Genomic DNA, 26,628 nt, shown 5'->3' on the forward strand with positions numbered 1-26,628 from the left:
AATGCTCTACTGAACAATCTTCATCCCAATGGCAGACTTCCATCTTGCACTGAGTCCCAGAGAGGCCACATGGGTCCCCACCCTGCAACATATTCCTGATAACATTATATTGGTGCAAATGGTCAAACTGCTAACTGACACCCTTACACTGATCCACAAAGTGTGTGTAGAACAAAGCTAAATTTCATCCCCGCCCTTAACACCTGGCTTCTCCACCTGGGACCATGCTTATTCATCCCTCTGCTGTGCACCTGTCAAATATTTGTGAGGCAGCCCAGAAATGAGGAAACTGTCACTTTTCGCAATACTTACAGGTCATTGGCTTTGGGGATCAGCATTCCAAGTTCTTTGATGCGATCGTTGATGTTAAACCTTCGCCTTCTCTCAACTAAAAGGAAGGAAAGAGATAAGAAAGATGAACACTGGTTAAGGTTTGGGAATGTGGGACCAGCTACAGAGAAAGGCCCCAAGGCTCTGAAGTTTGGTCATTGTTTCAGTCCTCATTGACCCCAGCCTGCTTCAGGTTAATGGCATGAATTCCCCATTCCTAAGGGACAGTCTTCTGCCTTGTACATCTCAGCAGGCCTTGGATGAAAGGACTAGCAGGAGCTGACTTATTTGCATCATCCAGCCACGCTGACGGGCCAGTCCTGGAGTTGGTTCACACAGGATTGATTCCATAAACCCAGAGCAATTGGGAATGAATGTCCAAAATATATGAGGAGGTTTTTGGTAGCACAGAAATGGCTTTGATTCAAGGATGCGTTGTAGGTGGTTTAAACAGGCGTTGGGGAAATAAGATTGTAGGGCTACAACTGATGGGAGACAGGCGGTTCAGAGCACTGGGTGATACAGGAGGGTCTAGGTAAGACCAAGGAGAGTTAAGATGCTGATTATCACAGGAAACCCCAGAGATGAGGAACTAAGCATGTTTTAAACAGGGAATGAAATATTTAAACAAACAGAAAAGCCTGTCCTATTAGAAAGGGTGCAGATGTATAAGGGATACAAACCTTCATGATTCAGGGCCCTAGCTAACTTGTAACGGACAGTGGTCACGAAGGAACATCCCCTGAGAACAGGTAATCCCATTATAGTCCAGCATGGACTGTATCATCTGACTCAGCTTCGAAGCTCTCTGGGTCTGGAAACACCTCATTGTTCTGGGATCCTGAGTCCATGACCAAAGGCCTCTAGACACTACCGCAAGACCAAATAAGTAGCGGTACTAGTAATAATAATGTTTCTTTTGCATTCTTCTGAAATCTCTAGTGTTGGACACTGTCAGAGACAGGATTTTGGATTAAATGGAGCCAGGCTCCGATAAGTCATATGGATCTCTCTTTCACCAGGCTGAGACTGCATGGGTTTGGGAGCTCTGAGGTAGAAACTGTTGTTCAAAGAGATGAAGAGCATGAAGGTCATTAGGAAAAGAATGGTCTGATGAGAATTAGAGGGAGACGCAGACCTGCAGCAGGAAGGCATCAGCCACTTACTCAGGTTGTGATTGTCCTTCTTCTGACGCTCTTTAGCCAGGGCACGGCTCTCGGCATCTGTAACAGAGACCCAACAAGTCATGGTAAACGGCCCCCATTTGTGATGGAGCCATGTGTCCAAGACACACTGTACAGGTAACACACAGCCCCCGAGGGCCTAACCCTGAGCCCTCTGCGCTGCACTCTGCCATCACCCACACGGTACCAGAGTCAAAGCAGGATCCGGCCCTGACCAAGGCACTGCCAGCCATGTGAGTCCTCAGATGTACCTGTCATTTCTCTCTTCTGAGTGAGGTTGGCAGGGCAGGAACTGCTGGTGACGCCCACCAGAGAGGCCGTCACCTGGGGGTCACCACTATACACATTCATGTGACTGCTGGACATCGGCAGCTGAAAAACAAGGGGATACGTGACTAGTCAATTCTGGTCCATGTGGAGCAGGAGGAGGAGGAGGAGGTGGGGGAGGGAAGCTTGAAAGTTTTATCAGTACAGTTAGACTCTACATCACAAGGGCAACGCAGACCAGTAGGTTGAAGGTGCCACTGAAGGGGCTGGCAGCTCCCGGGGTCTCTTCCCTGCTCTAACACTGACTCTCCATGTGACCTGAGGGGAGCCAGTTAAGCCTCAATTTCCCTGCCTGGCAAATGAGGAGTGCAATGCCAGACCAGCTCGCTAAGCAGTCTGGGAGTGCCGTGCTGTTCACACCTCCTCCCTGCACCCCAGGTTCCTCAGCTGCAAGACGGGGAGAAAGCTACTTATCTTCCTACAGTGCTTGGCATGTGTGTGTGGAGGAAATGCCTTCCACAAGCGCTAGGATTCATTCACCAGGCTGGGATCTTCTCATGGAGAGACGGGCTTTCACTGGGAATCAGGCGCTAACTCCCCGAGGCCCCACTGAAGCAGCCAGCCTGAGTGTTTGGGAAGTGCTCACAAGCTGCACTGCTGCGCGATTCATTTTCACAGAGCGAGAGAAGCGGAGGGGGTTGCTACACATCAGTCGGTCCATCTATCCTTTGCTGGCTGGGGTGTCCGCAACAGCCAAGAGCAGGAGCTCAATGCACATTACATAAGCCTCACTGCAAACTCTGGGAATGGAGGTAGCCTTGTCCCAGATGGGGAAACTGAGGCACAGCAAGGGCGTCCAGGGAGACACCTGTCCATAATCACACAGTGGCTGAATGAAGAAGAGACTCCAGTGCCTAAGCCAATAGTCGGCAATCCTCTGTTAATTGTGGAGTTCAGGTGACAACTTTCTGTTCTTCACGTGGTCCGAATTGTGCTGAGAGCATGTCAGGTGGGGGGAAATGGGGAGGAGAGGCATCACATACCAGGATCTGCTTTCTGGAAATCAAGACTGAAAGGCTTTTCCCTCTAATCATCTTTTATTTCTGACACAAGCCTCACGGGGTGAGAGCCTCCCGCCTATGCAATGCCGGCGGCCAGACCAGACCAGACGGTTGTAATGGTCCCTTCTGACCTTAGAACAAATCTATAATCTTAACATCTTACACCTCCCGGCTCCTGGGCAGGCCACAGAAACCTCATTACTAACCAGGAAGCTCAGAGACCAGAAGCCAGGTGTTAAGGTACCTCACTGCTTCCTCCCTCACCCGCCAGGCCAGTCCAATGTTTACTGTCTCCAGCGCAGGCTCCAGCTAGCTCAGACTAGACTTACTATGCGGCAACAACAACTACAACGACAGGGGCTGACACAGTGGGAGGGAGGCGCGGCCAGTTTGTACACACACTATCATGCATGATTTCCCACTGAGTACGTGGCGCCGTGCCAGGCAGGAGCCGGCACTGACGTACGCAGGCTGTGCAAGCAAAGCCTGAGCTATGGCCTTGACAGTCAATACCATCGATCGATGCTGGGTCGCCACCCTTGGAGAGATGGGGTCCTCTGCTCCATCCCAGCCAAGCTCTGCTCAGGACGGGAACTGGGTTGGGAGGGGGAGAGGGGAAGTTGGCTCTATGCTTCCCGTGACCCGCCCCCTAATTTGGGGGCAGCCAGGAATCTGCCCGCCCCTTGGTGCATCTCAGATCAGCCTACGTGGCCATTTTTAACTTACACTCAGCTCTGCACAGCCCCAGGAGGGCATTCTTGCAGTGGGCAATGCTCAAGCTATGCTGTTTCTGCCTAGCCATGGGTCTCATGGCCAAGGGTGACCAATGGCAGCATGGACCAGTTACCCCAGATACATAACACTGAAGGAACCCCCTTGCTGGAGAAATGTAAAGGATGCAGAGCCACTGACAATTAAACCCACGGTCTGCGTGGAATAGGGTCATCTTGTCTGCAGCAGGCCCTCTGCAGCTTCCCCTCGGCCAGAGAAGCTCAGTACCCCTCACCCCAGGACCACAGCAGTCACCAGGGACTGCAGAAGTGCATCTGCTCTAACTGTCCCTTAGCAGGATAGCTCCGATATCGCCAGAGTCAGGGCAAGACAAGAACGAGACACTCACGGTGTTAGGCATTTGCACTTCTGGATTAATATAGCCCAGAACATCGTCCAAACGCATGATGTCATCAATGACCTCATCTATCTGAAAGACAAAGTTGCGTTGCGATAAGTCTCACAGCCAGGGCCGTGACATCACTGGGCAAAAGTCTCTTGCAAAGTGGGAAGTTTCTTGCAGCTCAGTGGGTGACTTCCTAACGCTGACAAGAGTAGCTCTGTCCTGCTCGATGATGGCCTATCCCAGAAGTCCTTTACCTCCTACAACACTTTCTGCAGCACAGCCCAGCTCTCCTGCCCTGCTCCTGACTGCCGAGAGAGGCCAAGACTGGGCCGTGTGTTTGCCCCCTTGCAGCCAGGGTGCAGATCACCATTCACTAGCGCACTTCACGCTGGGGGATGCCAGGACTGCAACAGCTGTCAGTTCCCCCAACCAGAGCTTCTACCCTATTCCCTAGTGTCCCTCCTGGCTGAAGAGACTTGGGACGACCACATGCCATTTCTCTACTCTACCCTTCCTCTCCCCTCCTCACCCTGCTTGCTCCATGACTCCCAGCCCTTGCCTTACCTCCCGCTCCGGGTTGGAGCTAATGTTGAGCATCGCCATGGGGCTGTTGGGAGCGCTGTTGCCTGCTGAAGATGACATGACATGGCTGGGCCTCACCCCAGGCGAGGCGGCCGGGGGAGGCTTTGGGCTGATGTGAGCAGCAAACTTGTTCCCGTATGTCTCAGAGATATACTCCTGGACCTTCTTGTCCCGCGACTTCTGCAGGTGGTACGTGGTGGGGTTCTCCAGGTATGACTGAACCTAGGAAGGACACCTGTTAGCGCTGGCACACACTACTGCCAACATGAGCCCCCTCACGGACAAGACACCGACCCAGCGCAGACTGTACCTTTAAGACCTCTCCTGGCACAGATGGCGGCGACTGGAAGGGGACTGGAGTGTTGATGGCCGGTGTGGGTGCTACTGGCATCTGTTGCTGCTGCATGTAATGCATCATGGCCTGCTGCTGCATCCGCTCCCGCTGCTCCTCTTGCTGGGCTTGCTCCCGCATGAGCTGCATCCGCAGGCCGATGCGCGACGCCATGGTGCTGGCGTGGGCTGAGTCACACCCCCTCCCGAGGCACAGAGAAAAGGCTGAGAGGGAGAGATGAAAAGGATAGGACCACAACAAGGCAGGTGGCCGCTGGACCTCAGCCACAGGAATACCCCCCTGCCCTGCCCTAGCGCTCAGCAGCCAAGTATCTCAAACATTGTATGCAGGGAGGGTCATATTATTACCATTTTGCAGAGGGGAAACTGAGGCACAGGGCGTTAAAAGGCTTGCCCTGGGTCCCACAGCACAAATAACTGCCTCATAACAGCTCCCTGGCCAGACTCAGAGCCTAGAGTTATAGGAGGGTTGCAGGACTGTCCCCGGTGATGTGGTTTCTATCTGCCGCGCTGTCTGGAGGAACCCTTATGAAAAATGCCACATAAGCTGTTGCAGGTACATTGTTTGGAATTCTTACTGCACAAGGTGATATATTTGCAGATACGAAGAGGCAGGCTTTGTGCCAACGAGCTCACAATTTAAATGCATCGGATTATGGAGAGTGCATTATCCCCATGTCACTGATGCGCCAAGGAGACCCAGGGGAACGAGGTGCTTGCCCCCGGCTCTCTGCCCAGGGGGCAGCTGCCCCCCAGAGCCAGGCGCACAACCCAGGAGTCCCAAACCCCGACGAGCACCAAGTCCAGCTCCAAGTGGGCTCTTTGGGCTGGGCCTCTACAGAAAGGACCCACAAGAACAATACACCGCATTGTAAGATGCCACACGCCAAAAGGCACCTGCTCTCAAGCCGAGTGTTTCTGCAAACACGCCAACCACAGCTCTCCGCTCAGCGGTAACCCATTCCTTTGAACACACAACAAACCACTGAATTCCAGGCGACTGCCATGTCTCACCTTTCCCCCTTGATCTGGAATGACTCATACGAAGAGACTTGGAATAAATAATAGCAACCCTTAGCTGTCACATAATACTCACTTCACTTCAGTAGATCGTAAAGCACTTTAAATGCAAAGTTGCTATCACCATCCTCCTATTGCACTAGGGGAAACTGAGGCACCAAGAGGGGAAGCAACTTGCCCAGGATCACCCAAGTCAGAGCTGCAGCCATGTCTCCCGAGTCCTAGTCCAAGGCTGTATTCACTGAACTGCTGGTTCCCTTCCTAACCAGCCTTGTCACCTCCTCTAGCAGGCCCTGGAGTGGAGGGACCCTTTTGCTCAGGTCAGGAGGGGATGCAGCCTCTCAGGGACCTTTCCCCAGGGACCCAGTTCTTGCAAGGCATCCGAGTGACTGCTGTGCTGGGGCGGTAGCAAGGAAGGAGGGTCCTCAGTCGTCCAGCCCAGGGATTCTTCACCCTGGGGTGCTCAGGACTAACTGAAGGGGGATTTTTCTGGGAGAGGGGACTTTTGGCCAAGATGCAGCTAAAAATTGCTGTGCACTCTTCAGTCTCAATGTCCTTTACCCACCTATATAAGCAAGGCCTGATTTGCAAAAGCCCTGTGGTTCCCCGAGAGCTCACTGCCATGCAGGATCTAATATGGGCTAAGGAGCCCACTTTCAGTCTCAGCCTTGGTCTCTCTCCTTTCCTCAGTGGGGAGAGCAGGATGGCAGCACACGTCCTACACGCGCTCAGATGTCAGGCTCTTCGGACAACTTCACTCTTCTTTGAAGCATCAAAGTGGGGTTGGTCTGGGCAGCTGGCATGAGACCGACAGTCCCAGGCATGCCGTGCAGAGATGGACCAGCACCGGAGGAGGAAGAGAAAGCAGGGGGTGAAGAGACAAGGCAGGGCACAGCAGTGTTGCAGGGAGGCGATTCCAGATCCTAACCCTTCATGATCTCAACGAGCTGGTTTCTCCTGGGAGGAAGCGAGCATGTAGGCTCTCCAGGTGACTTCTCTGTTTCTGCAAGAGAAACTCAAGTGCTATGGCCAAGGGACAACATCAAAAAGGGAAGGGTGGGGGGATGAGAGAACCCAGCAGAGAGAGACAAGAAAACACAGCTGGATTTCAGGGAAATCGCCTACTGCCATGGTGAGACCCCTGGTAATGTGAAAGAAGGAAAGGATGGAAGAAAAACACATCTGAGAGACTGAAGATGTGAGAAAAAGAACGCAAGAGGGAATAACTGGAAGAAAAAGCCTCGTGGAGACGCACAGAAGGGCAGGGGTTTGACCGTCCAGCCCCGGAGCAGCCCATACTCAGCCTCCCTTCTCCCCAGACGAGCTCTCGGAAAGATGGCCTGTGGGGGGAGGCGATGAGACCATCAGGAGTCATTAAGGCCCGGCAGCGGAGTGAAACCTTAGCTCTGAAACGCGGCGCACAATACCGCTTCTGTCTGACGAGCCCGTGCACCAGAATCTGGAGGCAGGAGAGAGGCAGCGCGAGGCGACAGAGGCCGACGCGGCCAGACACAGACAGGGCCCTTGTTTGTCCGTACAAAGGGGATGCGAGCCCATTGAGGGGCAGTGAAGCAGCACTAAAGATGCCTGCAGAGAAGAGAGGGCTCCAGAGGGAGCTGCCCTACCTGGGCCCTAATAATTGTAAAGAGCTGAGTATCAATACCTCGTCGGTCCTCTTGGACAGGTGTCCATCTGCGACAGCTACAGGTGAGCACAGAGTAGCACAAAGAGGAGAAGGGACTTGCCTGTGATAAACAGGGAGACAGACTAAGAGCTGGAAGTGGGACCCAGGAGTCCTGACCATCAGACCACAAGCCACTGCACTGCGATACCTCACTGCCAGGGACGGAGGAACGGTGCAGGGCTGTTAAAGCACACCCTTTCCTGGAGATGGCAGGGACTGAAGACAGAGGAAGGGATGCCATAAGGACCAGTGCCCCTAGGGACACAAGAAGAGTTTCCTTATGGTGTGAGGAGCAGTCAGGGCCTCCCACTGGAGCTCCAAGTGAGCATCACGCTGCAAAGGACCCCCAGCCCACTGCAGAGCAGGCTGGTGTGGTAGGGGTGGAGGGCTCTCGACTCCCTTTTCCACATGCCTCTAGCAGTGATCCACATCTGCTTGTTGATTGTATGGAGGTCTTCCCCAGGTGAGCTTTTCTGTACCCTGCAAGTCCCTTTCCCGCTGGCAGCGTGTCAGAAAAAAGGTTTTAGCGTAGCTGAGAATCAGTGTCTCGACTCACCCTCCGGCGCTCCCTGCACTAGTATCTACTGGGCCATCCATGGCCTCTTTGGCAAAGGCTGTCATGCTAGCTCAGTGTCCTGGGGCCAGATTCCCTTTGGGGTGAGCAGTCTCCCTGAGGGATGCTCTGCTGTTTGCACTGGTCCCAGCTGTTCCCAGACACCAGTGCTATGTAACCGCGTGTCCCTAAGCAGCTGCCTATTTTTGCCTTTTCGTGGGGCATGAATCGCTCTCTCTAATCCAAAGGGAGTGTGAGAAGCAGTTCCCATTCTGCACCCAATTTTGATACTGCCTCCCTTCTTAGCTGCTTCTGTTATGTTCAGATGGTTTGGGACCTTCCTGGATGGAAAAACCTGCTGTAGAGTCACACATTCACACAAGTTTAGGGCCAGAAGGGCCCTCATTAACTGGGTGACTGAAGGAGGCGTTATCCAGAGCTCCTGATTTCACTGTCAGCCCCTCCAGAACATGAAGAGCAAATGAGAACGAAGTCCCTTGGTCCTGATCTTTGCTCTGCCCCCAACTCCAAGGGTAAGTCACTTCCCCTCTCTGTACCTTGTTCCCCCATGGCTCAAACAACACTACTAGCACACAGCACCCAGAAGCTCCAGGGAAGGGCTTTCCATCCCAGCAAGGCAGGACGAGCGTCTCTTACAAGCCACAAGCAGCAGGACCTCAGGTCCACATCCGTTGTGATGTGGTGCAGACCTAACATATCTGAAGCAATGACATGGGGCCTCCAGCCTGAAAGAGCTTGAATGGGCTTGATTATCTGACAGCACTACATAGCTGGCCCCTCTTTTGCATACGTCATGTTGAGCCCCCCAAAATCATGACATGCTTTTGAAAATCCAAGCTGAGAAACACAGGGAGGCCTTTTTTGGCACTGGCTGTTGTAGGGGTCAGCCGCCTTTTAGGAGTGGTGAGCTGAAATAAACCTCCCCGGTCCGAGGCACCCAACTGCTTCTCCTGCTGCTGTGTCCCCCCCCCGAAATGCTGTCCAGGCTCCACGGGCCAGATGAAACTGCTTGGCAGGCTGGATCTGGCCTGTGGGCTGTAGCTTGCTGACCCCTGGATGAGTGGGTTGTTGGTGTTTCATTAACTTGCATCCTTTGCTAGAAGTTATGAAGCTAATATTTGAAGGGGAAACATATAAACAATGTGAATCCACTTAGGCAGAAGCATAGCTAGACAAAGGGTTTTTCTGTTTAGTGGTAATACACAAATGCAAGCAAAGGGGACATGGCAAATATAATATATCCGGGTTTCAACAAGGCATCGTATCCACACAGCCACAGGATATCTTACGGGGGAAATTAAATCAAGCCAGTTTGGACAGAAATATGATTACATGAATCAAAAGTCAGCTACTGAACAGGGAAAGGAAGGTAATTAGTTAGGCATCGTAGGCCATTTTGAGGGGAGAGGTGCCCAGCAGGGTCGCCCTGGGATGGGTAGCACGTACCAATTTGCTTAGGTGACTTTTGCTAACTCCCTGGACAAAACAGCAGACAACCCAACTAGCAAAGTTTGTAAGGCAATGCTAAGCCTTGAGGGGTGGTTGAGCCAAGGGAAGTGCAGAAATACATGCAGCAGGGATCAAGAGATGCTAGCAGAGAGGCCTGGAACTAATCAAATGAAGCTGAATGTGGATAAGTCCTGGCTTACACAAGTAGGGACCAATAATCCTGAACATAAGATGTAGGGCAAGAGGCAAAGCCTTATAAAGCAGCTGTGACAGCCAATAGCACGTTCCCACCCAGCAAAGCCCCCAAAGCATTTTACAAACTATAAACAAGTTGCTTCCCTTGGCTTTGACCAGAAGCTACCTCTGGGCTGGAAGATGCAGCTGTTTCAAGGCTATATACGGTGATGCTGCACAGGCAAGAGAGCATGTGAGAAAGAAGGCCTAAGCTGGAGAAACATGTTTCATCAACATAACCTGTGCATCTAGCTGCAGGGAAATAAGCTGGGTAGTGCCAGGGCTATCCACAGAAGCAAAGACAACTAGAAGTGCTGGGAAGCCTATGGGAGCACATACAAGAGCAGAGAATGAGTGCAGAGAGGATTGGCACCATGGAGGGAAACCAGGGTTTGCACCGATTCATAGATGTTAGGGGCTGGAAGGGACCTTACAAGTATTAAGCCACCTATCTCAGGCAAGCTTAACTAGCTGGGTCAATGCAAACCCCGAAAACCAGGAATAACGACCACAAGTTGATTGACAGTAGGTTCAGACTAGACATCAGGAAGCACTACTTCACAGTCAGGGGGGCCAGGATCTGGAACCAACTTCCAAGGGAAGTGGTGCTGGCTCCTACCTTAAGGGTCTTTAAAAGGAGGCTTGATAACTACCTAACTGGGGTCATATGAGCTTAAACTTACCAGGGGTCATATGAGCCCTGTCTTCATTCCTGCCCAAGGCCAGGGTCGGTCTCGATGATCTGCTCACGTCCCTTCCGACCCAACATCTATGAAATTATGAACCTTTCTTGGTACTCACAGGACACCTTCATCATTGTGAGTGACTATTGCAGCAGCAGCAGAGACTCCAAGATTGGGGTGGGATGGTGCTGGGTGCTGTCCGCAGGCAAGAGCAAAGAGCCAGACCCCAGTCCAACAAGCCTCCCATCCACGTAGGAGCTGAGAGAGGGCAGGTGGACGGCAAGAGGCAAAAGTCAGGCTGCTATCGTGGTTGGCCCCCAGTGTCTTGAGGACAACCCAGGAATCTCCAGCCCTTGATGCATGAACCCCATGACAGTCGGAGCAGCTGCTTTATAAGAAACAGGGGGTGGGGGCAAGCAGCGAATGCTGTTTCTTCCCCCTGGGAAATTCCTGAGCGGATCACCTGAGGATGGGGTGCTGAGCGGGGTGAGGGGGGAAGGAAGCCACAGCACAAGGCCAGGCCCCTCCAGCAAGATGGGGAGGGGGAAATTAGGCCTGTTTTAAAATAGCTCAGCTGGTTCTGCTTGGCTTCACCCTCCGTAAGCTCAGCAGCTTCTGCTTTCGCTCTGACTCACTCCCTGGGTGAGGGGAGGAAAATGAAAACCAGCACAGTCACAAGGTCTACGAGAGGTGGAGAAAGCAGCAGGCTCCTGCCGGAGTCCGACCACTTCAGGCCTGGATCTCACCAGCTCTCCGCAACACAGCTGGGTTGAGCCATCTCGGTGCTTAGAGAAGAGACCGACATTAGGAAACCACCGGAGCTCCTGGCAGTGGTGCTGCAAATTCAGAAAGGAGCCTGAAGTAGATCCCAGATGACAGTCCCCGCTTGGTTCTCTTTCAAGCCAGACATAAAAGCAAGCCCCCAATAACCTGCAACTCATTAAAAACTCTCATTATTTGTCGCGGCCTCAAAGACGTTAGCCTCAATCTCCAGGCCAAATGCCACCAAAACCCATCGCGCGGTGCAGTCCTGCTTTCTAACAGACCTACGCATCATGCCTGAGGCTGATCTATGCAATCGCCGCTATGTGGACCTGCTGCATCCTGCATCAACCTCAGTCATGCCTGAGCAACATGAGTAAGTGCCGGGCAGCGCCGTACCTACATTCCTGGCCGCCCCGGGAGAACTTTTAGTATCGGGGCCCCCTTCGCCAGAGATCATGATAATAATAAACAGACAATAGAAAAAAATTACCATTTTTGGGCCGCCTGGTTTGCCCATGCCTATGTCCGGCCCTGGTGCCAGGGCACGACAACTGCCATGTCTCATAGTGCTAAATGGGAACAGGATCCCAGCTCAATCAAAATGTGGGGGCCAGCACAGGTAAGGTGGAGAAGCCACCACTTTCAGGGGTAATTGCTTCTGGGTAGAAGCTGTCCACTGCACTACATGGGAATAGTGCCGCATATGTGAAGCTCTGACCCTGATGGGGGGGATCCTCTGGGGACTACTCTCATGCAAACAGTCCTGGGCAGATGCTCCACTGGATCCCACTAGTGTAGCTCCATTGGCTTTATGACTTGGGCTAGACGACAGCCTGCCTCGTTGGCCTCAATGGGCTACAGCTGCTTATGCCAAGCAGCCCTGAGCATAGAGAGAGAAAAGGAGGAAGACGAAGTACAGATCTAGAGAGAGGGACAGGCAGAGCCAGCTCACAGCAAGCAGAGATAGAGGTTAGCAAGACAAATGACAAAGAAGTGGACAGCAACAGACTGGAGATGAGAGGGTTTGGGGTTCCTGCTCTCATCCAAGCCGTCCTCTCCATTCTCTCCCTCATTCCAGCCATGTGCCCGGCTTTCTACCCCCTTCGCTCCCTGCTCCCAGGAGATGTGGGACCACAGAGCCAGGGCCCAGGCTACATGTTGGTACCATTGAAGCAGCAGAAAAGCAACTTGGGAGAGAAGCAGAGTGGGGGGAAAGGAGCCCTTCCTTTCACCAGGCTTGACCTGCACTAGTGCCATCACGACTGAGTCTCAATGTGGATCCAACTCAGATGACGTCTGCGGGGCTGCTCCGGCCAAGGAAGCTGATTGATCACCACAAAGGCACCGCGCAGCTGCCCTGGCTCAGGTAGCAGTGCCCGGGCCCGGAGGATGTACCGATGCCCTGTCAGCAAGGCAGCCCTGCCAGTGGGATTGGGTTTCCTGCCAACCCGGCTGCCGGAGCACCTGTTCCCAGCGACCCGCTCTGAGCGGCGCCTTCTGGCAGCTCGCAAAGCAAAGGAGGGGAAGGGGAACGGCAGAGGGGAAAGGGAGCAGACAAGGCAGGGTGGGAAGGAGTGGAGAAGGGAATGGAGGGACAGGAGGGAGCGAATCAAATGAGGGAGGAGAGCGGGAGAGCAGAGAAGGGGCAGGACAGCTGTTTCTCTGCCCCCGGCCCCAGAGCCGCTCATCCGAAACAGGACGCCAGCCGCCCACCCCTGCCCCGGAAAGCCGCCCTTCCTGCTGGGCTTGCGTGGGGGGCTCCAGCCTGGCCGCTCGGCTGCCCCTCCTGCCCCGCACACGGACAATGCTCTCTGCTTACACTCGGGCACGGCTGACTCCCTGGGACTGAGAGCAGAGACAGAGAGAAGGAAAGGACAGGCAGAAAGGAAACCAGTGGGGCAAAAGCTCCATGACAAGGGATAAGGGCTGGGGAGAGGCTGCAGAAGCCCCTGGCTCCCAGGGGAGAGAGGAGAGTGCATGCAAGACCCACAGCCTCCCTTTCTCCTTACAGCAGCACCTGGATTCCTCCTCCTGGCACCTGAAGGGCAGGGCATAGCGGAGGCTGCAATTTATACGTGGCTGCAGCCAAGCCAAATGGCCCGGGGGCCTGCTATAAGCCACTCGGATGAAGCTGGATGACCCCGTCCTGGATTCAAGGCATTTGCATTCAGGATCCCTATCAAAAGGAGCAGGAGAGGCAGCTGGGCTGGACTGTCCGATGAAGTTCCCCTCCACCCTGGGCTGGGGACTTTGCTCCAAGGGGGCTGGAGTGGTTGATGACCTGATATACCAGAGCCTCTTGTCCTCCTCATTATCAGGTGCCTCACAGGCACCGACCCGGTCCCTCCCTGCCCCAGGATGGGAGATCACATGGCAGGGAGATAAAGGGTCTTTTCAGGAGCCAAAGATCCTGTCTGCTGTCAAAGAAATTCTGTCAAACAAATGAGTTTCTTCTACTCCGGCCCCAACCGCATTCCCGCCTACCTGTTAAATGGTTCACACCCCTCTCCTGTCTACCTGTGAGCTGGGACTTACTGGTCCCTGAGCCATCTCAGCCTCCAGATATAAATATCCTTCCATCTATATATACATGCTCCAGCCACGCTGTAGGTATCTGAGTATCTCTCTAGATAGCGGCTGTTGCTATGTTTGGTTTGTTATGACCCCAAAGCAACTTCCCTTCTCCATGCTCCTGCACCACAGGAGATAAACCCTTTGGCTAATGGGGGGGTCAGGAGCTGGTACAGAGGCAGCAGGAAGACAACCCTGGCCAGTAGAGGGGAAACTGGATGTGCACCAGGACATGGGTATCCAGCCAGTACAGGGGAAGTTGGATGTGCACTAGGACCTGCGTATCCAAGGCTCATCCCCTGCCCCTACACCTCCCCTTGCCCTGAGGCACTAGGTATCCCTGAGCCAAAACAGCTGCTCGGAGCTGACCACCATCCTCAACCATTTGCCCATGGCACTGCTGAATTTGCTCCCTGCAGCTAGGATGGAGCCAGGCCTGGCCAGAGAGAGAAACAGAGATGCTAACTACCTTGAGGCATCTTGCCACAGGTACCTGCATACCCACAGCCCTGCTGCTGACATGCCTGGAGTCCCAACTCCCTGCAGCTGGAGCCTGGGGCTAACAAAGGCATTGTGTGTGCAGCCCGGAGAGATAAGGGGGAGCCGTGCAGAACTGCACCCGAGTCCAAGCGGGGAATTCGGCAGCAGAGAGCTGCTTGCCATCGGCTGATCTTCATCTCCAAAGCAATGCTGATCCCAGCCAGAGGCTCCACCTGGAAGCATCAGTGGGGCATCTCCATCCTCTGCAAAGAATTTGCCCTCTGGCAGGTAGGAATCTGAGAGTAATTCACTACATTCACCCCCTTGAAGCCAAATGCCCCTTTCACACACTAACGAGGTAATACCAGTCTTACACCAGGGGACCTGAAAGCAGAAGCAAGACTCAGACCCATTACATTTACAAGCAACCCATCCTCAAGGATCTCGGCTTCTTCAGAAACTGATCTCCAGCTTCTGTGTCGGGATGACTTCGCTTACCCCTGAAATGCAGCCATCTCTGGGGAAGAAAGCCGCAGCCATTTAACAGCATGCTGCAATGCTGCAGGAGACGCAGGCTACAGCACAGCTGTGCTGTCCGGATTTGGGGGACAAAAATTTGACTCTGGATCCAAATCTGACCACAAGATCCTGAGTACCCAAGCGAGGAGACAAGAAACAAAATTAAATCAGCGAAAGTGTGGTTCTATATAGCACGGCACACAATTTATAGAATCACAGAAAATGAGGATTGAAGGGACCTCAGGAGGTCCTCTTATCCAACCTCACAGCAGGACCGTCCCCAACTAGATCATCCCAGCCAAGGCTTTATCTTGCTGGGTCTTAAAAACCTCCAAGGATGGAGATCCCCCAACCTCTCTGGGTAACTTGTTGCAGTGCTTTACTTGACGCTGGTTATGTTAAGAGCCAAGTTTTTCAGAAGAGCTCTCGTCTCACTTAGAAAAATTAGACTGTCAGTGCTGAGCCTTTCTGGGTGCCGCACTTGAGCTCTTTGCCAAATCTAGCCTCACCATACTGCTCTGGAAACCTTCAGGGTGAGTTACTATGTGGAATGCAAAATGCTGGGCTTAAAGCAAATCTCCATCCAGTTTTATCCAGGTGGCAATGACAGCAGCAGCGTACCCACTGTGAGCTGACGGCGAGGAAGTCTGCAGCGGGGAAGCAGACAGTTTCCGATACCCCTCGTAAAGTGAATGGAGGGACTGGAACGTGCCGGATGATGCCAGAATGAAAGATTTGATGTTCTTTGAAAATATTTCAGTGCTATTCCTGACGTTCAGGTTATTCGGGGAATTTTGTGCCTTTTTGTGGGGATTTGCCAAAGCCATGCCTCCTTTACCTTGGTGTCAGTGTAAAGCAGTTCCACCAGGAACAGAATTAACTGAGATTAATGATGCCCCCCACATCTACCAGGGGTTTCAATACAACACCTGTCACCATGGGATGAAAGCACAGGGCACTGATCCCCTGCAGCCTGGGAGCCTGAGCTGTTATTTGCACCTGGGCGCAGGGAGCACAGGGTGAGTGTAAAAGCATTGCCAGGGGTGTGAGTGCAAAGCTGTGCTCTGGTAGAGGTTTCTGCGTCAGGGTGAGTGATGACCTCCTCCCCCCCCCAGTGCCGGGCTCCCCAGGCGCAGCTCCCATGAGACTGCACTGCAGCTCAGCAATCCTCTCCCACCGGGGAGGCTGCTTTGGGGGCATCAGGCCATCTGCTTGGCAAAGGGGAACGTATATGTATTTTGAAGTCACGTACGGTTGCTGCCCAGCGATGGACCAGATCCACGGATCTGCCCGTTACCAAGCGTTTCGTTGCTCCACTTACTCAGAAGCCCATTATCACCCTCAGGGAGCTGGCTCAGCTCAGGACATCTAGAGCCACTATAAAACCCACCCTGTAGTTATTTATACAGCAGGAATGGCAGCCTAACACCTTGCCCTGCTTGCAGCTCTTCCCTGCACAACCAGCAACGGCTGCCGTGCTCAAACATGCTCTCCTTGCTGGCTCTCCCAGGCACTGGGACCATCCTCATCACCGCCTGGCTCTGGGAGAGGCTGGGCCAGATGTTCAACAGAATGGAACAAAATAAAAACCAAGGGTTAAAAATAAAGCTGGTAACAAGCTGGTTTCCAGATATAGCACATGCAAAGCATACAGGGGTGGTTAGGTTACAGTCCCCCGCCCTACCTCAAGGGAAGGAAGGGCCAAGCCAAATTGTATCATTCACACTTGAGGGGCTGAAGGGGAGGTATGACATGCATCCCCTCTGCAGAGAGCCAAGACAGGGCCCTTACAGCCTCAGCCGAAGTCCCTTGCAAAAGAAATCAAGGCTTCGGCAATGCTCAAACACAGGAGGACAAGGCTTCTTAAAGCACCAGCTGTCCTTTTGCTGCAGGAGACAATGCTACTGCTTCCCTGGTTTGTGGCTGACAGCCGTGGGTTGGCAGAGAAGGGACCCTGCCCATGGAGACCCATTTAGGGCACTCTGTATATCACAGAGGACACAGAATGAAGCTGAAAGGGGGGACACCGCTTCATAGCAGGGCTGCTGTCCCTCCCAGCGCCGGCTGTCCTTGCAGAGGCAGGGGCACCGCTGGGCTCCCTCGGGGCACAGCTGGAGCGCCCACGGTACGGCAGCTGTGCAGTTCCTGCCTACCAAGTCTAGGCACGGGCACATCTGTGTTATAAGAAGCTACCTGAGGCCTCAGAGAGGCAGGTATGTTCCATTAGACACTGCCACACTCACCTACCGCCCCAGCTGGAGAGCGCAGGAAGCCAGACTGACTGCCCCAGACACTAATCCACGCCAGACCATATGAAGCAGGACAGGCCTCCCACCCCATACACCACCACCCCCCACCCTGACCTGATGGCCACTGTAGGCAGAAGAGAGACTCCCAACACAAAAGGCTTCGTTTTAATGGCTCAAACCCTTTGCCAGGAGAGTCTGAAATGAGACCCGCCAAACTCGGGCCACTGAGCTGGCCTCCTAGAAAGAGGAGGCTCAGCACCCACTGCTAATCCCCTGGGCCAGCCAGCCTGGCTGTGTGGGGGAGGGGAACGTTATTTAAGGTCAACAGTGGCAATTAATGAATGGAAAAATCAATACACACATTGCAATGGTTTCAAGCTACTGGTGCAGTGGGAAGGCTCCTGCAGGAACCCAAAGCGGATGGGGAAGGGAGGCTGGGGAAGCAAAGATTTGTCCCCCTCGCTTTGTGCCAATTCATTGAGAAACCCAAGTGTTTGACAAGGAAACAGAGAAGAAAGAAGTGAAAATAAAATAACTCTGTTTCTTTAAACACACACACGCCAGTTCCTTCCTTCCTTCTTTCTCTATTCCGAATGCCACCAAGAGGCAGGGAGAGGAAAGGGCAGTGCCCACCAGGGAGTGGCCTGGCTGGACATCCAGACCCTCATTAAATGCCGGTGTACGCTAGAGAAGCAGGCGCGAGAACCACGCAGACCTCCCCACCTCCTTCGTCCCGGGCACATCGCCACAGTCCAGCCACAGGCCAGGAGCCACATCCAGCCCGCGGTGGCCTAAATACAGCAGGTCACTGACCACCACTATCATGTTTGAAACGTAGAGGCAGCCTCTGGGGCAGGAGGCTGGGCTGCAGGGGGACTCTGAAAGGGGAAGGAAGGCATTTTGGCAGCCCCTACCCTAGATCAGTAGCGCCCGGCACGGCTGATGTAGGAGAGATTGCGAGAGGGGACTTATTCGCAGAGGGTGCAGCCACCACTGCCTTCCTTTAGCTCCCGGCTGGCTATTCAATTCAGGTTCCTAGTTTGAAGTTGCAGCCATGCCGCCGTGACACAGGCACCCAGCTGCCTGAGCAGGGGCACAGACAACCCTCTACCGCCAGCACGGGCCAAGCATGGCAGGTGGCATGGAGCCTTCCCCATCATCAGCTCTTGTCTCTTCAGAGTCGGGGTGCTGCGCTCCCAGCCGACAGGGATGGAGCGTGCCCGTATCCCAGTGCTAAACAGCAGATGACAACAGGAGACTGCAGCATGCAGCGGAGATGGGCCGGAGGAAGGCACATGATGGGGACAGGGCCAAAAACTCCCCAAATCATCCCAGAACCCATCCAGCCCAGCTCAGAGCCCCAAGCAGCAGAGACCCGGCACCCAAGAGGGTGTGGAAGAGCGAGGCGCTCTCAGCGCTGAGATTTGCCCTGGCAGGCACAGACATTTCCTGCTCACACCCTGCAGGGCCTGCGGCTTTGGCGTGTTCTTGTTTTCTCCTTGTTAAGCCATCACACAGGCTGACAACTGAAAGCTCAGGCACCCGGCTTCCTCCCAAGGACTACCCCAGCCCTCTGACCCCCCTGCCAGGGAACCCCGGGGGCACTGCCACTCTGCACCGCCCCTTCCCTTCCCACCCAGGGCTGCCCACACTCCTGCAGAGACCCCTGCAAGCAGAGACCCCCTGGCACTTTAAGCTGCCTTGCAAACCACACCCGAGCTCTCCTTCCATCACGGAGAACCTGCACGCTCCCACACGCACAGCCCGCATGCGCCCTGTGTACCCCCAGATCCACCCCACGCAAGGCAAACACAAAGCACTGCTCCCCTCTCTCTCCAACCTGGCTGGGGGGAGCAGGGGACGGATACATCGCACGTTCCTGAGTCTCGTTACCTGAATGCGGAGCGGGGCTCCCAGCAGCCTGGGACAGCGGCGAGGGGCAATCAGACCCCCGCTGGACAGGAGGCAGCCGGCAGCGAACCCTCCTCAGTGCCCCGGCAGGTCTGTCCGACTCTTACCCAGCGCCTGCATTTCCTCATTTTTCAGGACCCCGCGTTTAATTTAGCGTCCAGCAGCAGCAGAGAGAGGAAGTTGCAAAAGGCTCCGGCTGCTTGTCTCATTCTCTTAATGTGACAAAGAAATTACTAATCGGGCTAAAAAAAACTCAGCTAGAAACAACTACCACGAGCTGTCACCACACCACCAGCCTTCTTCCTGCAGGACCTAGCACCTCTCTGGGAAGAGATGTGCTTTTGCACCCCCTGTCTCTGCTTGCTGAATCTCACCTGGCACCCGTGATGCGTAGGAAGGGGCAGAATCCTTGACTGCCACATGTGTGGGGCCAGGAGCGCAGGGACCCCTGACTCTGGTCCCTCTACCAGTGCCTTGTGTCACAGAGGCTCTGCTCAGCCAGGCCACGATTGCTGCCTTATCCAAGGATCTCAAAGTGCTTTACAGTCATTAATTGAGCCCTGGTAGCTATGCCCATTTTACAGCTGGAAAAATTGAGGCATAAAGTGAGACCAAGTGAATTGCCCAAGGTTACACAGCAAGTTGGGGGAAAAGGCAAAATGAAACCAAGAAGTCCCAATCTCTGCTCTAATGCATCATTTCCTAGAAGCAGGATTGACTAGGGGTCAGGCCTCCTGGGTTCCCCTTCCCTAACCACCAGCCCCATACTCCCTTCCTGCATTTCATAATACTCTGCCTTTCATTGACACCTCTTCTCTATGGATGACAAAGCCCTGGGGAGCAGGAATTATCAGCTCCATTTTACTGAGCAGGAAACTCAGACATAGGCAGGTGAAATGACTTACCCTAGGAGCTGGCAGCAGAACTGCAAAACCCCAGGGATGCTGACTCTTCGTCTTGTGTTTCAGCTGCAACACTTGCATTCAAAACAGCCTGGGAGTGCTTTACAAACACCCCTCCTTATAAATGCAGGAGGAATCCCTGCTCCTGCAGCTGAAATGCAGCCACCTCCAGAGGAGAGGTACAGGGAAAGCTCAGAAGCTGCTTAAGAGGCAGCTAGCAAGCCAGAGCAGGAGTAGGAAGCAAGGCAAAATCCCAAATCTGCAACTAAGGCACGGAGGGAAGAGGCAAAAATCGACATGGGCAGAATGCAGTTGCCCAAGTTGGAATTTGGCCAGGACCCAGAGACTAACATCCTCATTCTTGCGAAAAAGGTCACGTGATCTTTATTGACCACGGTGGGTCAGGGCCTTGGTCACACACTTTATCCCAAAGCTGGCACTTCCAACGGCAGGGAAGCCCCTGACCTGACACAGTGAGGTGCTGCAACCCTGGATCGAGGAGAAAGCACGATGACAGCAGGGCTGGTGTTTTCAGACCATGTGGCAAAAAGCCTTCAAGGCAATTCCTCTCTCGCACCCTCCAACAGCCCATAGGCACAGTGGCAGCATATTATCCTTAGGGTCGTCACGATCTGCTTTCAGCCGGCTGAACGACCCTGGGAGCTACAGCATCAGCTGCTGGCCTGAGCTCTGTCTACACCTGTGCTCTGACCTGTGCTACCACCAGTGGAAGCAGTGATGGGAAGTGGCAGGGAAAGACAGCTAAGCCACACGTAGTCATAGTGAAGCTCCGTGCCTCGGGGCTGGGAAATTCAAAGGGAAACAAGGTGCATTTCAGAGATGAGTATACTCGGCTATTTGCATTGGCCCTTGTAAATGAATCACGTTCTTACTCAAGCCACCCAAAGTATTTGGCCAGACCTTTGGGCTACTGTAAATCTGAGTAGTTCCACTGATTTCATGGGAGCTGTGGAGATCTACAGTAACCGTGGCTCTGACTCACTGGTTCTCGGATGCTGTTAGCACCAAGGATTGAGGTGGGGAGATGGGTGCTTATCTAGCCCTATCCGATTAGATTGTAGGCTATCAAAAGAGACAGGGAATTTGAGAGATCTTCCCCCTTAAAGAAAAAGTCTTTTTAAAAAACCCTTCCCCTGAAGTGCACAGCTACATGCCAGGGCCAAATCCTCAGGGGATGCAAATGGGCATTGAAATCAATGGAGCTGCACTGATTTATACCACAGCTGAGGATAAGGACATGAGCCTTGGACCCATTCCAGACTGGTCAGAGCTGAAATTAAATCACCTAGCAAGCACCACGAACTGATCCCCAGGGCCCAGGTGTCCCCTTCCTCCCAGCCTGCTAGTGCAAAATAGATGTAGTGTTCCCCCCTGGGGAAGGGAGAGGACAAATCTGATGAGCTAGAGGGTCACACCCATTTTGTCCAGGCAGAAAAGACAGCCCCAGGCCCCAATTCTCCCTGCACTATTTCCAGGTGGAGTCATTTACATCAGTCTGGAGGAAGAGCAAAGCAGGTGTGAATTGCTACGGTGCTAACTCAGCATCTTCCATTCACCTGGACACTGGGGTGAATGACCAGATGGTACGAAGGGTCGGATCAGCCCTGGGGTGGCCCTCCTAGAGGACAGTCCGGTTGACCTCTGTTCTCGACTGATACGAAACCGGACGCCTTTATGTTCTCTATTTTTCTCTTGAAGAAAAAAATAGAGGACATAAAGGCATCGGGTTTCATATCAATAGAGGACAGAGTAGCAGACAACCAGAATGTCCTCTATGCTGGCCACCCTAATCAGCCCCTTCTGATTGCCACTAGCCCCTCTCCCCACACCCCTATGACTTTCCCTACAGATGCAAAGTCCAGGTCTATCTCCAAACTGGCCCCAAGCTCTGAGGGTCTGGATCTGGGGGCCTCCAGTGCTCCTACAAACACAAGCGCCTGGCCCTGCAGGGCATCCAAGCTGCTCTGTCCTCGCTTTCCTCAGGTCTAGTACCACTTGCCTGCCATTCGGGGTTTGTACAGGCCGGGGGGAGTGCAACCGCTGCTGTTTTCATCTCGCTAAGGACACGAATGGCAGAGAACCTGGCATGGAGCGACCTCTGCCTCTTCGGGTGCAGGGGAGACATGCAGCTGCTGGGCTTAGCAACGTGGGACCACATGTGGCCGCAGAGGGAAGCCCCACCGCAGAAGCCCCTTTGCACACTCACAGCTGGCACTGATCATATCCCGGTGCTGCACCAGTCATCCCCAGCACCAGGCTTAAGGGATGGTGAGGAGCTGGAGGCAGGGCAGGGACTCACGCATGCAGAGCTATGTCTAATGGGGTGAAGGGGTGGGGAGAGATGCTCTTTCCCACAGAGGTGAGGGGCTCCTGGATGCACCAGGATGCTCACAGAGTGCCTCTGTGCTGCAAGAATCTCAGAGATTTACACCAAAGGAGTATCAGACATGGGACCCTCATGGTGAACCCTGCTCAGGGCAGCAGGTATCTCCCCAGGGAGACAGGGCAGATCAGACATATGGGCAGCACCTGGCACTGATGGCGACACCAATGCCAGGAGCCTCCCGCTCCCACGGGCACCCAACAAGAACCACTGTGGCAAGACTCCGGCTCCGAGGGGGCCGTGACAAGGACCCTGTGTGTGAAGGCTGATGCAGCTGGCACCGCCGCCGTGGGACTGTGATACACACCCTCCCTTGTGGGGAGCCTGTTTGCTGCCTCTCCCCTTTGTGTGCAGTCCAAAGAGGCCCCTATGGCAGGCTGGTGCTCCCAGGCCAGCTGAGAGGCCTATCTTTAGCTGTTCACTTGTTGAAAAGCTCAAGCACGGAAGGCCTGTTTGTTCTCAGTCGATGCATGCAGTCCTTCACTTTGTTGGGAGGGAGGGGGAAGGGAGGGGGCTGTAGCTTTCCCGAGTGCCCTCCTTGCCAGCCAGCTCCATCCATGTCTGGTTAAGGCAAAAAATCCAAGCCAAAGGCATGCGACTTTGAGCCAGGGGGTTGCACCCTCCCTGTGCACTTCCTCAGAGGAAAGGCCGTGACTATTTTTACATTAGGAGCACTCTGTCCTGCAGAGATGGGTGGGAGAGAAAGCTCTGGGGGCGGGGAGGAAGGTCCTCGGGGGAGCGAGGGGCATACCTGGGCACACTGACTGCCCTCCCCGAGGGGGCAGAGCTGGGAAACACCTTGGCTATCTTGCCATCCATCCCCTTGGCTGGCGGGGAACTGTAGGAGGCATCTCAGAGAGCTTAGCAGGCAGATGGCAGCAGTAAGGCCTGCACACCCGAATCCCTGCAGCATGCAGGCAGCAGGGAAGAGGCAAGGCAAACCTCCCCTAGCCAGCCCCAGCCTTCCCCGAAGGAGCCCCATGGGACAAGCTTGCTCTCCACAGCCCTCTCAATCCTCAGCCCGGACGTTGCACCAGGCACCAGGGCAGAAATCCCCACCGGCCACGCAAGGGGGAACCTGAGCACTCAGGGCTGCTGAACAAACAAGACCCACCACACTCCCGAGACCGAACCGCCGCCAGGCGGGAACCATCTTTCCCACACAGTCCCCAGCAAGAATAACGGGGCCAATGCAGGGCTGTCACCCTTCAAAGAGACCCTGATCCTGCCAGACTCCGCACGGCTATGATCTGCAATCCTCAGGCTAGACAGAGAGAGAAAAGCAAAGAGAAGAGGCCACAGTGCTCCTTACCAAGCTCTCAGAAACTGGAGCGTCAAAGCCTCCTGCCCTAGGCAAGCATGAGAGGGTCAGTGCCAGAATCCCCAAGGCTCAGGAAGCATCTGACTCTGGGGTGGGGAAGACTCCCGAGCCTACGGCAAACCCAAGGAGCTCCCACCGAACGGATAAAAGCCGGCTGGCTGGTGACACTCCAGCTATTTTCAGCCCCTGGCAGGTCCTGGGAAGCGTGCATCATCGGAAAGAAATCCCAGGCAGCTCCCGGCATGGCTCAGTCAGAGGAGGCCAGGTCCCTTCACAGACTGAATCCGGAGGGGGGGCATCTTTTTGGGTCCCCTGCCTTCTTTATCAGGCCCAACCCCTACGCTTCACACAGGAATAATGTAATGGCTTGTTCCGTCCAGGAGGCCGGACTAGATGATCTACTGTTATCTTTTGGCTTTACACCCTAGGAATCCATGAATAATCCTTAGCACCTTCTCCACAGCACATACCATCCTTGCAAAGACTAACTCAGTCTAGCCCAGAGTGGCCCGTGCAGGGCAACATGGGTACAGCAAGGCACAGGGTCCTGGTCACAGGCTGGTGTGCCAGTAACATGGTCTGCTTGTACTGGGAGTGACACCAGGTCGCAGGAGGAGCTGGGGTGGCATGTCTGGGTTAGTGGGGTAGCCACAGCATACCACGTCTGTGTGACCAGCCAACATGCTGGCCATGTAACACCGGCACTGGGCTGGTGTCTTCCATGTTCATTAATGGCTAGTTAGTTGTGCTAGGGGTACTCCTATGCTGGCAGCGTACCACAGCTCACACAGGCTCATGCAGAGCTCAAACCATGCATCAGTGGTGCAGCCTGCTCTACCGATCACTGCGCCAGTGATGCTCTGCCCTGGGAACTGTTGCACAGCTCGTGCCCCATAACTGAGAAGGCGGGAGGGGGAGCTAGTCGACTGCGCTGTCTCTAAACATCCTTGGCATCCTGCTGCACAAGCCAAGTGGCAAACTGTGAAATTCTGCCCTTGCAACTTTGCTGTGGAAACAGGCAGGGGCGAGGAGATCCATCGGGCAGATGGACGGAAGGCGACCGCCCACGGCAGTCAGAGCAGCGCCTGGGTCCAGGCTACCTTCATCACGCCTCGAAAAGGAGAAGGCCCTCTAAAAGGCACAGCGAGCCTTGGACTTCCCCCGAAGGAGGTAACTTGGCAAAGAAAGGCAGGAGTCAGTTGACAAGGCCAATGAGCGACTGAGTCAAAGAGACTGTTTTTAGCCCCGGCATCTCAGAGACGTGGGCCGCCGTGTTGTTAACAGGCACTTGAGTCGGAGGCCAAATGTTTTCCCTTCCATGCACTAAATGCCACAGTTGGAAGCGGCCCAGATATTTTGCACAGTAAAAACATTACCTCTCTGGGCAGGAGGCAAATCCTGTGTGAGCGCAGGACCCAGGCTGGAGCAGCCCCTGCCTATAAAGGCCGTGACAAGCTGCCATGACATACTGCACAGAGATGGGCAGTCCCAGGACCCACGAGGGGCAATTCATCGGCCCCACTGATCCACTTGTGAGCTTGCAGGTAACACCCGCACTGCTTCCACTGTGCGGCACTGTTGGTTGTGCCTGGGGCAGACGCAAGTCAATAAAGCACCTCTGGGGTGAGGCACCGGGCCAGGTAATCCTCTTGCTGGCTGACATCCTCTTGGCTGCTGCCTGTGGCAGCAATGGCAGAGCTAACAAAGCAGCTCCTCTTGCTGGTGACACTCCTTCCCCCTCTCCAAACCCATCAGCCAGGTGGGAAAAGCAAACCAGGGCCAAGAGAGATAAATGATCAACTGCACTTCAAAGTCACTGGCTGCCGCTTAAAGGCCAGGGGCCTCGTGGAGGTCGTGCCCTCCAAAGTGTGCATCTGGGGCAGGATCTGACCTGCTTGATGTCCTTCCCTAGGCAATGGGAGCCTTTGCATTTATTTCAAATGCCCCCCAGCTGGGGCACGGGATAGCATGCTGAAGGGAACCAAAAAGGAGTTGCTGAAAGCAGGATGGTGGTAGGGAAAGGAGACGTAGGGCCTGCCATAGCGGACAGGCCCTTCCTTCTGCCTTGCCCTGAGGTCCTGCCCTGCAAGGGCAGAAGGGATAGGTGCTCACGTGTCTCTGTCCTATCAGAAACCAGGCGCCGGCCCGCCCTGCGAGATGCAATTAAAAATAAACGTGTGAACAGGCGGGAGGATGTCCCTCGATTCATGATAAATCAATTTGAGCTCGCTGACCCCAGAAGCGAGGCTACAAGAGCCCCAGGCCGCCTGGGCAATTATTAATCCCCCCACCCCTATCATTTCAGCCTTTCAGCTGGGGAGCAAGGGGAAAATTGGAATGACCTTGGAGAAGGCTGAGAAAGGATCTACACACAAGCACGTACATGGGAAATAACAGCACCGTAGCTGGACCTCAGCAAAGGTCACATTTTATAATGGCTCCTCCTGAAGCAGCAGTCCCAGTGCCGGTCAGGGTGATGGGGTGGGAGCCGTACTACATAAAGGCGCACAGTCCAGCAGCTCATACCGGAGAGCAGTACTTGGGCAAAGCCCGATTCTGTTCTGGACCAGACAGGTGTCGAGCAACTCCACAAAACTTATGCCAAGTTGCACCTCTGCTGCAAATGAGGCATGAGATCAGTCAGACCCCCCCTGCCACTGACCCGTGAGACCCCAGGCAAGTCACCTGGGGGTCAGAAAGACAGAGCTGCTGAGCATCCCACCTTGAGCAGGGGGCTAAACTAGATGGCCTCAGGAGGTCCCTTCCAGCCCTACGATCCTATGATTGGATGCACCCATTAGCTCCAGATGGGATTGTGGGTCCTCAGCCAAAGCAGGACCTTTCCCTCTATGTGCCCTGACATCCCCATGTGCATGACGACACTTAAACAGCTTACAGAGAGGCTTCTGGGGTTACATCACCGCTCAGAGAGCCTCAAATAAAGGGACAGAGAAATGCAAGGCATTTGGT

The 26,628-nt window shown here is 54.2% G+C and overlaps 1 protein-coding gene across 3 annotated transcripts in view; it reads right to left on the minus strand.

The window, feature by feature from the left end:
* Window positions 1–26,628, minus strand: part of TFEB (transcription factor EB) — an 87,221-nt gene that overhangs the window by 49,535 nt on the left and 11,058 nt on the right. For all 3 annotated transcript variants that reach the window (XR_009456702.1, XM_059717480.1, XM_059717479.1), the window contains exons 2-7: window positions 4,852–5,096; window positions 4,524–4,763; window positions 3,963–4,043; window positions 1,766–1,886; window positions 1,497–1,553; window positions 313–388 (exon numbers count right to left, since the gene is read on the minus strand). Coding sequence is in view for 2 of the 3 variants with exons in the window: in XM_059717480.1 (XP_059573463.1) it covers window positions 313–388; window positions 1,497–1,553; window positions 1,766–1,886; window positions 3,963–4,043; window positions 4,524–4,763; window positions 4,852–5,046 (770 nt within the window). In the remaining variant the exon portion in view is untranslated. The remainder of the gene's footprint in view (window positions 1–312; window positions 389–1,496; window positions 1,554–1,765; window positions 1,887–3,962; window positions 4,044–4,523; window positions 4,764–4,851; window positions 5,097–26,628) is intronic.

Source organism: Alligator mississippiensis, chromosome 14 (assembly GCF_030867095.1).
Source record: "Alligator mississippiensis isolate rAllMis1 chromosome 14, rAllMis1, whole genome shotgun sequence".
NCBI classification, from domain to species: Eukaryota; Metazoa; Chordata; order Crocodylia; family Alligatoridae; genus Alligator; species Alligator mississippiensis.